This window comes from Oryctolagus cuniculus, chromosome 5 (assembly GCF_051225735.1).
Source record: "Oryctolagus cuniculus isolate XC-2025 breed Fujian yellow rabbit chromosome 5, ASM5122573v1, whole genome shotgun sequence".
NCBI lineage: Eukaryota > Metazoa > Chordata > Mammalia > Lagomorpha > Leporidae > Oryctolagus > Oryctolagus cuniculus.
This window is the reverse complement of record NC_142871.1, coordinates 163313770-163326116: the sequence shown is the minus strand read 5'-3', so window position 1 is coordinate 163326116 and position 12347 is coordinate 163313770. Positions and strand designations below refer to the sequence as shown.

At 45.6% G+C, this 12347-nt stretch overlaps 1 protein-coding gene across 1 annotated transcript in view; it reads left to right on the top strand.

Annotated features, from left to right (window-relative positions):
- The window catches only part of RIOK1 (RIO kinase 1), a 34276-nt gene that overhangs the window by 297 nt on the left and 21632 nt on the right, over window positions 1-12347 (top strand). Inside the window, exons 2-5 of the mRNA XM_002714161.6 lie at window positions 3727-3934; window positions 5348-5438; window positions 7401-7470; window positions 8557-8599. Of these exons, the coding sequence (XP_002714207.3) occupies window positions 3727-3934; window positions 5348-5438; window positions 7401-7470; window positions 8557-8599 (412 nt within the window). The remainder of the gene's footprint in view (window positions 1-3726; window positions 3935-5347; window positions 5439-7400; window positions 7471-8556; window positions 8600-12347) is intronic.

Genomic DNA, 12347 nt, shown 5'->3' with positions numbered 1-12347 from the left:
CCCTTCTCGGGGAGTCCGCAGGGGTTCCTGGCCCGCTCTCGCTTGGCAGCTGTGTTTTCTCTCCCTCTTGGGCAGCGCGAATGAAGGCCGCTTGCCGAGTCGGTGCGCGCACGGTGGAGAGGCGGGGTCGGGGAGCGCCGGCCACGGGGAGGCCACGGGGAGGAGGGGTCGGGGGGGGCCAGCCACGGAGAGGAGGGGTTGGGGAGGGCCGGCCACGGAGAGGAGGGGTCGGGGAGGGCCGGCCACGGGGAGGCCACGGGAAGGAGGGGTCGCAGGGTCGGGGAGGGCCGGCCACGAAGAGGGGGGGTCGCAGGGTCGGGGAGGGCCGGCCACGGAGAGGGGGGGTCGCAGGGTCGGGGAGGGCCGGTCACGGAGAGGAGGGGTCGCAGGGTCAGGGAGGGCCGGCCACGGAGAGGTGGGGTTGGGGAGCGTTGGCTTGGAGAGGCAGCGTCGGGAAGAGCTGGCCACGGAGAGGAGGGGTCGGGGAGCATTGGCTGTGGCGAGGCGGGGTCGGGGAGCGCTGGCCACGGGGCGTTCTGCGCTGCCCAGGGGTTTGTTGAGCACCTGGGCATGGTAATGGGGTTTGTAGAACTTTATTTTCTATTTGGGAGAGAGGGAAGGCCGTTAAAATAAAAGATATATGCGATGGTATTTTAGAAATCTGGTGGAAAATGGGGTTAAAAGACCTTTACTGTGGTGCAAACTTTTTTAAAAAATAATTAAAGTCAGTTAATATGCAAAGTAGTGCCAGAGTGATTCCGGAAGGGTGAAGCAGGAAGAAGGCACTACCCTGACAAGAGCAGAGGGAGTGGCGTTTCTGGCCCAGGACGCGTGCAGAGGCCCCGGGGTCAGCTGGCAAAGGGACACGAAGAGGCCGGTGTGCCTGGAGCACAGTTAGGGGGATTGGAGGTGGCACTGGGGAGAAGGGTTCAGATACTGTGGAGCCCAGAGTGACCGGGAGGAGGGTTCAGATACTGTGGAGCCCAGAGTGACCGGGAGGAGGGGCCAGATACTGTGGAGCCCAGAGTGACCGGGGGAGAAGGGTTCAGATACTGTGGAGCCCAGAGTGACCGGGGGAGAAGGGTTCAGATACTGTGGAGCCCAGAGTGACCGGGAGGAGGGGCCAGATACTGTGGAGCCCAGAGTGACCGGGAGGAGGGGCCAGATACTGTGGAGCCCAGAGTGACCGGGGGAGAAGGGTTCAGATACTGTGGAGCCCAGAGTGAGCCAGAGAAGGGTTCAGATACTGTGGAGCCCAGAGTGACCGGGAGGAGGGGCCAGATACTGTGGAGCCCAGAGTGACCATCACTGTTCTGAGCACTGCAGAAAGTCGTAGGAGGGATTTAGCAAGAGCTTGACGTTGGGTTCAGATTGAGACGTGCAGGAGATGGTAGTGAAGGGGGCAAGAGTGGACAGAAGCCAAGTTCCGAGGTTCCAGGGTGAAGGATGAGAATGTTGGGGGTCCTGGAGATAGGTTTTAGGTGTCGAAAGGCAAGATCTGGTGGTGGATTAGACATGGAAAAGAGGAAAGAGGAGACCCCTATTAGAAACAAACCGGGGGCCGGCGCTGTGCACAGCTTCCCTTACCAGTGAGGGTCCCAGCTGCTGCACTCTGACCCAGCTCCCTGCTGCTGCGTTGCGAAAGCAGTGGAAGCTGGGCCAGTGCCTGGGCCCCTGCACCCATGTGAGAGACCCAGATGGGGTTCCTGACGCCTGGCTGTGGCCTGGTCCTGCCCTGGCTGTTGTGGCCATTTGGAGAGTGAACCAGCGGATGAAAGATCTGTGTCTCCCTCTTTTTCAGTCACTCTGTGTTCAAATAAATAATTCTTTAAAAACAAAATGAAATGTATTAAGAGTTACTTTGGAATTCCAGGAAAACCATTTATACTTTAAGGTAAAGATTTATTAATCAATTGGGAATTTTTACAGTAAATATATATATATATTTAAAGATTTATTTATTTGAAAGGTAGAATTACAGAGAGAGATCTTCCATCCACTGGTTCACTTCCCAGATGGCTGCAAAGGCCAGGGTGGGCCAGGATCTTTTTCTGGGTCTCCCATGTGGCTGCAGGGGCCCAAGCATTTGGGCCAACTTCTGCTGCTTCCCCAGGTGCATCCGCAGGGAGCTGGATCAGAAAAGGAGCTCCCATAAGATATGCTGGTGTTGCAGCCGGCCCCTTAACCGGCTACTCCACAGCGCTGGCCCCAGTAAATGTGTGTTGACCTCTTTCTACATGTGAGATCTAGTGTTAGGTGGTGTGGATACGTTGGTAAACGTTATCCTAACACAGAGCTTGCACTCTGGCAGAGAAAACTGATATTAGATAATCAGGTCACCGGTCCAAAGGAGATGTGGGTGAAGAATGGGCAGATATCCCTGAGCAAGTGATAGTGGGCTGGGTAGGGTTAGCCAGAGAGAGGAGATTGGGCATTCCAGTTTTGTGGTTACAGATCAGCGGACAGAGGTCTCAGAGAAGTGAAGTGGGAAGAGAGAATCACCCCGCTGGGCTGGTGAAGAACAGAGAGTGGTGACAGTACGCTCATTCATTAGCCTCACAGGATGTCGGGAGCAGAGGCCCACGGTGCTGCCCTGCGGGTGGTTGTGCCACCTCCACTTCCCCCCGGAGGACTTGTGTTGTCACAGCTAGGGGTGGTGGCATCTGTGGGCAGAGGACAGAGATGCTACTAAGCATCCTGCGGTGGACAGGGTTACCTGGCTAACCGCCTGCCGTTAATTTGACATGCCGCTTCTGGTTCTTGACAACTCAAGGGTCAGCGTGTGGGTAGTTCTGTGACATCCTAGGAAGCAGCAAGTGTGGTGTGATTGTTTGCTCTGGCCCACCCCCTCCTTGGGGATTGGGAGCCCTCCCAGTTAAAATCAATTGATTAATTGGGATTGATGCCTGAATTTACTTGAACGCATGCCTGACTTTTTAAGCTGGCAGTGCCTGTCATCAGTTGTGTCATTTCTGTCTTCATTTCTCTTCGTGAGAAGTCAAAGCTTGTAGTACCTCTGTTGAACTTGTTTGATACAGTGTTTTATAAAAATTCACAATGCCAATTAAGTGGAATATTTTCAGAAAATCCACAGTGCTAGCCTGTCTTGAGAAGCTAAAAAAAGCCGGTGACACTTAGTCTGAATTCTCATATGGGAAAAAAGAAAAAATCCTGTTAGTTGTGCTCCCTTTACCCTGGACTGTCTCTCAGTCCCCACGTGACTCGTTTGTAATACTGGGCCGTGGATTCATGGTTTCCCCCCGGTGTTCACCATTCCCCCTCTTTGTGTGCAGTGGTGATCTGAAGTTCTTTATATAACACTAATCTTGATCTAGTGTGTTGAGTTGCAAAGTAGCATTGAGATCAAGGTAATGCTGCTATAGACTTATTCCCAAACTTTGTGGGGAAGCTTTATTTTTTTCCCTCTCTCCTAGCAGCCCTGTGAATGGTTTTCCTAGAATTAGACCTGGGGTGCTGATTAGAGTGGGTCCATTCAGCAGAAAGTAAAACAATGCATACTTCCTCCCTGCTAGGACTGGGGCATGGAGAGTGAGCCACAGAACTGGGAGACGGGAGACACTGGCATCAAGACCATGGAGCCTATTGGGGGTACATTGTAGGGGGAAGTGTAAAGTTTATAAATGTGTGTTTCATCTATTGTCTCATAGAGAAATGTATCTGAGCCCAATTAGAGGACGTACAAACATGCCAAACCCTTATTTCTAGTGAGAACCCAGACTTGAAGACAGTCAAAGGGGAAGGTGGTGCTCTGTCTGAAGACTTTGAAGGTCATGTGGTTGCGGAGAAGGGCGAAGGTGAGCTAGAAGATGAAGAGGACGAGGACTTTGATGAAGACGACAGTGACTGGGAATGGGATGATGGAGTGGGCCGGCTCACCAGGGGAAATGGCTGGAGTGGCGGGAACAACCCACAGGTATTCTATAAATGGTCCTGTATGTCTTCCTGTCGTCCACTCGTGTCCACTCTGTCTTCAAAAGGCTTTATGGTTCTAGAATTGAGTAATTGAAAGGTTATATCATTCTGTAGCTCCAGCCTTCATGGATTTTCATTCTCTGTCCTTTCCGAATTTCTGAGAATTCCGTGATGGGAATTCTTCCATAATCGGTCCATGTAGAAAGTTATTTAAGGTGTCATAGATTATGAACTTAAAAGTTAGCTCAATTAGGAAAGGGTACACATAGGCAGGTTGCTGCTGACAGACACAAGCTATATGATTGATGGTCATGTAAATAGGTACAGTGTGAAAGATAAAGTGCGGTGTGATAAAAGCCCACAAGCGCTTTGGCCAGCAGTTCTTGTAGGAGTGTGCTAAGACTTATGAGAGTGAGTTCCTGGACTGCTTTGAATAAATTTGCCACAGGACTGAGCAGTGTTTTGCAGCCATAAAGTATGTTGCAGTGGAGGGCTATATTAGGAAGATGGAAGTACGTTCATAACCTGCCATCATCGGCCACGTGCAAAAACAAGTTACCAAACTGCGTAGGGCCTGCGGCTGACGCTGGAAGCCCTCAGTGCGGCCCGAGCACGCAGAGCCGAGGGGTAGCATGTGCAGAAAGCTGCTGGAAGATTGAGGAGGGGAAGAATAACTCAACAGCATTCCTTTGACTGTTCAAACAGCTGCCACATAAACCAGAATGCGACATTTTAAAAGTAACCAAAGAAATTTCACATTACTTGTGGTCTTGTTTTGGTAATTCCTCCATTGTTATGTTGATAAGAATTTGAGCGATTTCAGTGTGATCACTGGTGGGAAAGATGAAATGTGTGTTTTTAAACATTAACATTAAACATTGAGTGCTGCGATTATAGTGATTAAAATTCTGCCTATGGTTTATACCATCAACATGTATTATATGAATTAAACTTTTTTCCTGAAGTTTGTTTGCACAAGTCTAAGTACTGAACCTCATATTTAATCTTTCCCATTTTTGAGATATTGGGCCCAAAATGAAATTCTTAGAATCAGTTTAATGTTGTTCTTAGCTCTTTGTTATCTACTTTGGAAATAAATGAACATTCTCAAATTTTAAATCTATAACCTAGTCCAATTAAAGAAACACATTTGTTATTTGCAATAATGAGGAATACAATGTAGAGAAGTGAAAAAGCAGATCATAGAGGGTTCTGGCCAGTAGCATAACCTTCTATTTCAAATGCCTGTAAAAAATCTCTTGAGCAGATGTGATTGGTTCTTACCTTTCCTTAGGGTGTTCCTCTAAGTCCTGAAGCTCAGTAGCTAGCTGTGAACTGAGGGAAAACATGATGTTGAGCCGTAGGCTTGTGTTTACAGCCAGTTGCCTGAAACTCCGGAACTTACTTCTTCTAGGCAAATCGACAGACTGCCCATTGCACTGCAGCCAAAATGTCTACTCCAGCTGACAAAGTCTTACGGAAATTTGAGAATAAAATTAATTTAGGTGAGTGTATTAAACGCATTACCTCACAAGGTTATGAAGAATTTCTTTTTTTTTTTTCCATGTCATACTCAGACTATGTTTCATGAGAAATTTCTTACTTTAGCTTTTCCTTCACCTCAAATTTAATAAAGAAGTCTTTGTTTATTGGCCCCTACCAACTTTTTTAGATGAAAAACACTTTGCTGAAAATATGAAGTTGAAAGCATTAACATTCTGGATACATACTTGTATAGGGAAGTAATAATCCAAAAAGAGCAGAGTGCGAACTTTCGCAGTGGTGCTCACCTACTGACAGACCCACACTCCCAGCGCCGCGATCGCGGCATTCACGTGCTCTAAGCTGTGAAGGGATGCCTGACTTCTGTGGGAAGCGCGTGTCATCTGGTGAGGTCGGTGCCGGAAGCTCCATCCACGTTTGAAGCGGCTGCTTCAAGGAATGCAGCCGAGTGGCTAAAATAAGTCTAGGGGCGCTGCTGGCAATTTTCAGGGGCAAATCAGGCTGAACGATGGAGTTCAGGTGTCCATCATGGAACATGACACTGCGGGGACCACTGATGTCCACAATGGCGTTCAGAAAACGAGGAGGTGCCTCAAGCCAGTGCACAGAGCAATGAGCAGATCCCTGGGGCCCATAGGCTCAACATTCTGAGAAGCCGTGCATTACACAATTTTGTTAGATCAAGAAAGGGTGTATTCAAATGGTACTGATTCAGTAATATCTCCTGGAGAAAAGATTTATTTAAAAACATGGCTTCAGGAGAAGACTTGCCTGAACCCTTCTTAGGTCTGTTCTTTGATCGCCTGCCATAGGAATATAAATTTACAGATGCCCTTTCAAGTTACTGTCTTGTTTTAGCCTTTGTGGTGGGAGCACCTTGGAGTAGGGTGTTGAAAATACTAGAGTATTGAATATAGCATTTCATTTTACTGGAGACTTTAAGGGTGTGAATCAGAGAGCTGGTGAATGAGACTATTAGACTATTGATATGAACCTTCAAAATGCAAGGTCATCTTTTCGTTGTGAACCTCACACTGTCTCATGTAAGGGGTCAGTAAACACTGAGTTAATGAGTCAGTATTTTGGGGTCATCACTGCTGTCCTGGGCCTGTGACTTGAAGTAGAATTAAATTTGGAATCCAGGCAGTTATATTGTCTATATTAGTTATTCAAAATATTACATGAAATTTAACATGTGGATGTAGTTTTGAGGGATTTCCCTTTTTTAAATTGTACATGGTAACGGGGTCCTTTATGATGTTTCATGTTTCATTACATACATACAGTGTGTAATATCCAGATATTTATGCTTTCAAGCATTTAATGTTTCTTTATAGTGAAAACATCCAAAAATCATCTAGACTTTTTTTTTTAACAGAAAAATGTACCATAAGTTAACATTACCTGTCTCTACCCTCCTGTGCGCTGGAACCCCAGAACTCCTCACTCCCTTCTAGCAGTAACCTAGTATTCCTCAATTAGTCTTTCCCCACCAGCCCTCCCTCCCCGCTTCCTCCCCAGCATCTGGGAGTAACCAGTATAGTTTTAATTCTGTGAGATCAGTTTTTTCTTGGACTCCACATGAGTGAGATCTTGATATTTGCCTTTCTGTGCTTAGCTTGTGTCACTTAACATAATGGCCCTAAGCCCATCCATACTGTTGCACATAACAAGATTTCATCCTTTTTTATAGCTGAGTGATAGACGAGGGATTCCATATCTTGAATTCTGTGGCTCAACAGTTACAACAGTAGCAGTGAAAGTAACAGTAACTTAAACTTATGAAACAATACAACATAGTGCTTACCTTTAAGTACATTACATTTTTTCCGGTTACTGAAATCTAGCTATGACTCAACAGTTAAGAAAATACGGAAGGGCAGAAAGAGGGAGTCCTATTCAGAAAGACTTATGTCCGTTTTGTCTTATGTATTGTTTACATGGTGCGTCTTTTGTATTTTCAGATAAGCTGTATGTTACTGACGCTGTCATAAATAAAGTCACTGAGAAGTCTAGACAGAAGGAAGCAGATCTGTAAGTAATGTTTTAATCATCAGCATGCATGCGAGGCACCAATTCTGGACCAAGTAGCATCCGGGTCATAACTCTTCTGCAAAGGATGTTCATTTGTGTCCTTTGATCTTAAATGGAGGTAGCTAACGTAGTCTTTGTAAATGGGAAATATTGAATGAGTCTTCTTAAGAAATAGGTGCTGAAACCGGAATCTTGTGAATTCACACTTATGCTCTCATGAGGGGAACTGTAGATTCCAATTTATATTGAATGCTTTCATCTTCAAACTAACTGTGAAAATGTTCCCTCTTTAAAATTTATTAAAAATTGTTTCCTTCCGCGAAGTATTTTTAAAAATTAAAGAGAAGTCTAAAAACTATAACTGTTCTCAAAGTCAGTTGTTTAAGATCTGCCTGACTTTTTTTGTATGTCAGTAACTTTACTATTATTACTCAGATACTATAGAAAGTAACACTAAGATAATACAATTGGCAGTTTAGTATTGAACTTAAAAATCAGTTTATCCTGATTTATTGCTTTGCCCAAGAGATGCCAGCTTTTTGAGAAACAGTCATAATCACTTGTTTCACTGTAGTGTCTTTTAAATTTTTATGCTTCAATCATCATTAGTTTAGGCTAGTGTGCTAGACTGAGCCCCCCAGTGTGTAAGCTTAAGCAAACCAGAGTCTGTATTTGAAGGCTTTCTTGAAATGATAGAAATGTGTGTCTTTGTAGAAAATGACTCTAAAGACAATGTCTTACAACTGATTTTAGTTCTGAGCTATGCCAAAATGAAGATTTGAGGGACAGTATTTCTCTAGCATAGCTCTACTCTAGCTATTATTTATGTTTCTGGAATATGGAGAGACTTTTCTCTTTTTCTTAGTACATATATACTCCTTTTGCCCTACAAAATGAATTCCATATTCTGGAGAAATGAAGGAAGCTTCCAAGTAAAGAATCTACAATCAACTTATGACATCTGTTACTAAAAAACAGTATCCATTTAGGAATTTTCAAGAAATAATTATGTATTTAGCAGCTTTTTATCTTGGCTTCTCAGAATCTTGAATATATGTCAGCTGTTTTTATTTTTTTTCTGGTTAGGTATCGCATCAAGGATAAGGCAGACAGAGCGACAGTAGAACAGGTACCATATAAAAGTGTTGCAAGCTTATTTTTGATTACTCTTTCTTTTCTCTGGATTATACTTTGCTTTCACCTCCTTGCTTACTGCCAATGTTATGTAAAATTGCTGCTGTATAAATCACTGCTTTTGACAGTTTTCATCGCGGAGATGGGTAGGCTGTTGGTAGATCAGGCAGTGTCCATGGCCCAGTGAATTCATCAGGCAGTGCCTTCCTCTTCTTGGAGGGAGTATGGGAGTGAGTAGACCCAGGATCTCTCCTAAGCAAGGTCTGTAGGGACTTTGAGAACTTTCCAGAAGACAAGTTGAGTATCTGCCATAGGCAGGTGTATGGGACTGAGAGTGAGAGAGACAGGCAGTGCCTTCAGATTTCCAGTTAGAAATCCTTTTCTTTGTTTGGAAATTGCGCCTGTTGTATTCTTTCTACTCCAGAATGGGGAAAAGTTGGCCCCTGGTTTTCCCATTTACAGAGGGATGTCAGTGAATGTTGGCATTGGCCAGGGGTCGATGTAGAAGAAGTGACAGTTATGACATCGCCCCTTTCTCTGCCCATGCATACTTCACACACACACAGGTGGGCAGTAGCCTCTCCCACCTGTGGTTCCTGAATAAGCACCCCTCTATCATCCACCTTCTCCCTAAAGGTTAGCACCTAACCTAGGTCCCAGACCGTTCGTACAGGTAAAGAATCTACTGCAGGTAGGAGTAGGGTCTGGGGTCTGTGTCTTTATTGTCCTCTCATTTGTTTTGTGTGATTTGTTTCTGAGATTGGAAACAAAATATGGTTCAGCTGAGAGAGATGAGGCAGCCTTAACTTTTCAGCAATCGTAAAATAACCAAGGCAGGAATTTTGGATGCTGGAATGTTTAACTTGATTGAGTCATAAGCTTGCTGTCTTATCTATCTATATATTTATTGAAGTTTATTTGGGAGATAACTCATGCTCCTATCTGCTAATTGATTCCCCAAATGCCTGTGGTGGCTTGGGCTGGGCCAGGACTTGGGAATTCAGTCTAGATGTCCCACATGGGTGGCGAGAACTTGTTACTTGAGCCATCACCACTGCTTTCCTGGGTCTGCATTACCAGGAACTTGGTGTCAGGAGCCAGAGTTGAGCATTGAACCTAGACGCTCCAACACGGGGATACGGTCATCTTAACTGGCATCCTGTTTCATTTGAGAATCTGGAATCGGGAGCAGAACCAGGACTCTAACCAAAGCACTCTAAGACACAATGCAGGTGTCTTAAATCCTAAGCCAAAGACCCAGCTCTTAAGTTGTCTTTTAAAAAATAGACACATCTCTCTAACTTTTTCATTTTTCTATTTGTATTTGAGCCATTTGATGTGTTACTTCTTCCTGTGCCCCTTACCTGTCCTAACTACCAATGTTTCTTAAATACCAATATTTTTTAAAGATACATCTTTTTTAAAGATGCATTTTTATTTATTTGAAAGGCAGAGTTAGAGAGGGAGAGACAGACAGAGATCTTCCATCTGCTGGTTCACTCCCCAGGTGGCTGTAACTGCCAGGGTTGTGCCAGGCCAAAGCCAGGGCCCCAGAGCTTCTTCTGGATCTCCCACATGGCTGCAGGGACCCAAGCACTTGGACCATCTTTTACTGCTTTCCCAGCGGCATTAGCAGGGAGCTGGATTAGAAGTGGAGCAGTCAGGTTTCAAACTGGTTGGACTGGTTCCTATATGGAATGCTGGCATTGCAAGTGGCAGTTTAACCTGCTATGCCACAACAGCAGCCCCCTCTCTCTCTCTTTTTTTTTTTAAATTTAATGATTTATTTATTTGTTTGAAATGGAGCTTTTCTATCCACTGGTTCATTCAATGGCCTGTGGTTGGGCCAGGTCAAAGCCTGGAGCCAGAAACTTCTTCAGGTCTCCAATGTGGGTCACAGGGGCCCAAGCACTGGGGCCATCCTCTGCTGCTTTCCTAGACACATTAGCAGGGAGCTGGATCAGAAGTGGAGCAGCTGGGTCTCAAGCCAACAACCATATGGGATGCCAGCATAGCAGATGGCAGCTTTACCTGCAACACCACAATATTTATTTTCTTTTTTAAAGATTTATTTATTTATTTGAAAGTCAGAGTTACACAGAGAGAAGGAGAGGCAGAGAGAGAGAGAGAGAGAGAGAAGTTTTCCATCTGTTGGTTCACTCCTCAATTGGTCGCAACGGCCGGAGCTGCGCCAACCTGGAGCCAGGTCTCCCACGCGGTTGCAGGGGCCCAAGGACTTGGGCCATCTTCTACTGCTTTTCCAGGCTATAACAGGGAGCTGGATTGGAAGTGGAGCAGCTGGGACTCGAACCAGCACCCATATGGGAATACCAGCACTGCAGGTGGCAGCTTTACCCACCACACCACAGTGCCGGCCCTGGCCCTACCAATATTTCAAACGTGCAAGTGTCTACCTAGATTCCTGTACACATCCAGCTTGTTCTCCCTCTTTATTTACCTGTGAAATTGAGAAGGAATGGAAATCCCTGCCTATTCACTCACTTGCCTTTTTCAAAATCGTTTTTATTTTTATTTATTTATTTTTTTTTGAAAGACAAAGATCTGCTTTCTGACTTCTCACAACAGCCAGGCTGGGCCAGGCTGAAGTCAGGAGCCTGAAACTCGATCCATGTCTTCCACGTTGGTGGCAGGGACCCATGTACTTGAACCATCACTTGCAGGGTGCACATTAGCAGAAAGCTGCATCAAAAAACTGTGTAACCAAGACTTGAGCCAGGCACTCTGATGGGGAATGTGGGTGTCCCCAGCAGTGACAGCCACTGCTCCAAATGCCCACCTGCTTGCCTTTAATTCTCTTAGTTGAAATGGTTGTGGTTTTATAGTGTCCCAAGATTCTTTGTGTACATTATCTTTAGGTTTTGGCATGGCCTCTCCCACCTTGTCAGCAGAAAGACCCTAGAATTGAATCAGGCTTGGTCAGCTGACACTGCCTCATTTCATGAAGAGCTGTCTCAGACACGCATCTGAGCGCATCAGCTTCGGAGAGGAGCAAGGGTGGACCTCAAATTCATCACCTTCTTTTTTTAGAGGACCTTGAAATCCTTTTTTACTCAAGGTTGAGTCTGTGACTGAAGGAAAGCCTTAATATATTCATCTTTAGGGGTACGTAGACTCCTTGCTTAAAGAGCCAAATAAAGGATGGTGTTGTGGCATAGCGGGTTAAGTCACTGCCTGCAACACCAGCATCGCATATGGGCACTGATGACTGTCCTGGCTGCTCCACTTCTATCCCAGCTCCCTGCTAATGGACCTGGAAAAGCAGCAACAGGTGGTCCAGGTCCTTGGGCCCCTGCACCTACAGAGGAGACCGAAACAAAGCTCCTGGCTCCTGGTTTCAGCCTGGCCCAGCCCTGGCTGTTGTGGCCATATGAGGAGTGAATCAATAGTTGAACAATTTCTTTCTGTGTTGCCCCCTCCAACATCCCTGTAACTCTGCCTTTCAAATAAACAAATCTTGGGGGGGGGGGGGGCGGGGAGTGGCCAAATAAGAGATCATTTAGAATTCTAGGTCACATATAGGTAAATATTCTTTTTTTTTTTTTTTTTTTTTTTTAGCAACTTTTTAAACATGGAGATCATGCTTACCTTGCAGGATGTGGTCTAGCTTTGGCCGTGAGCCGTAGGATGCTGACCTCTCATTTGAAGCTGCTTGTCTAGGGGACAGCATTGTAGCACAGCAGGCTCAGCTGCTGCTTACGTTAGCATCCCATTTTGGGGTACTG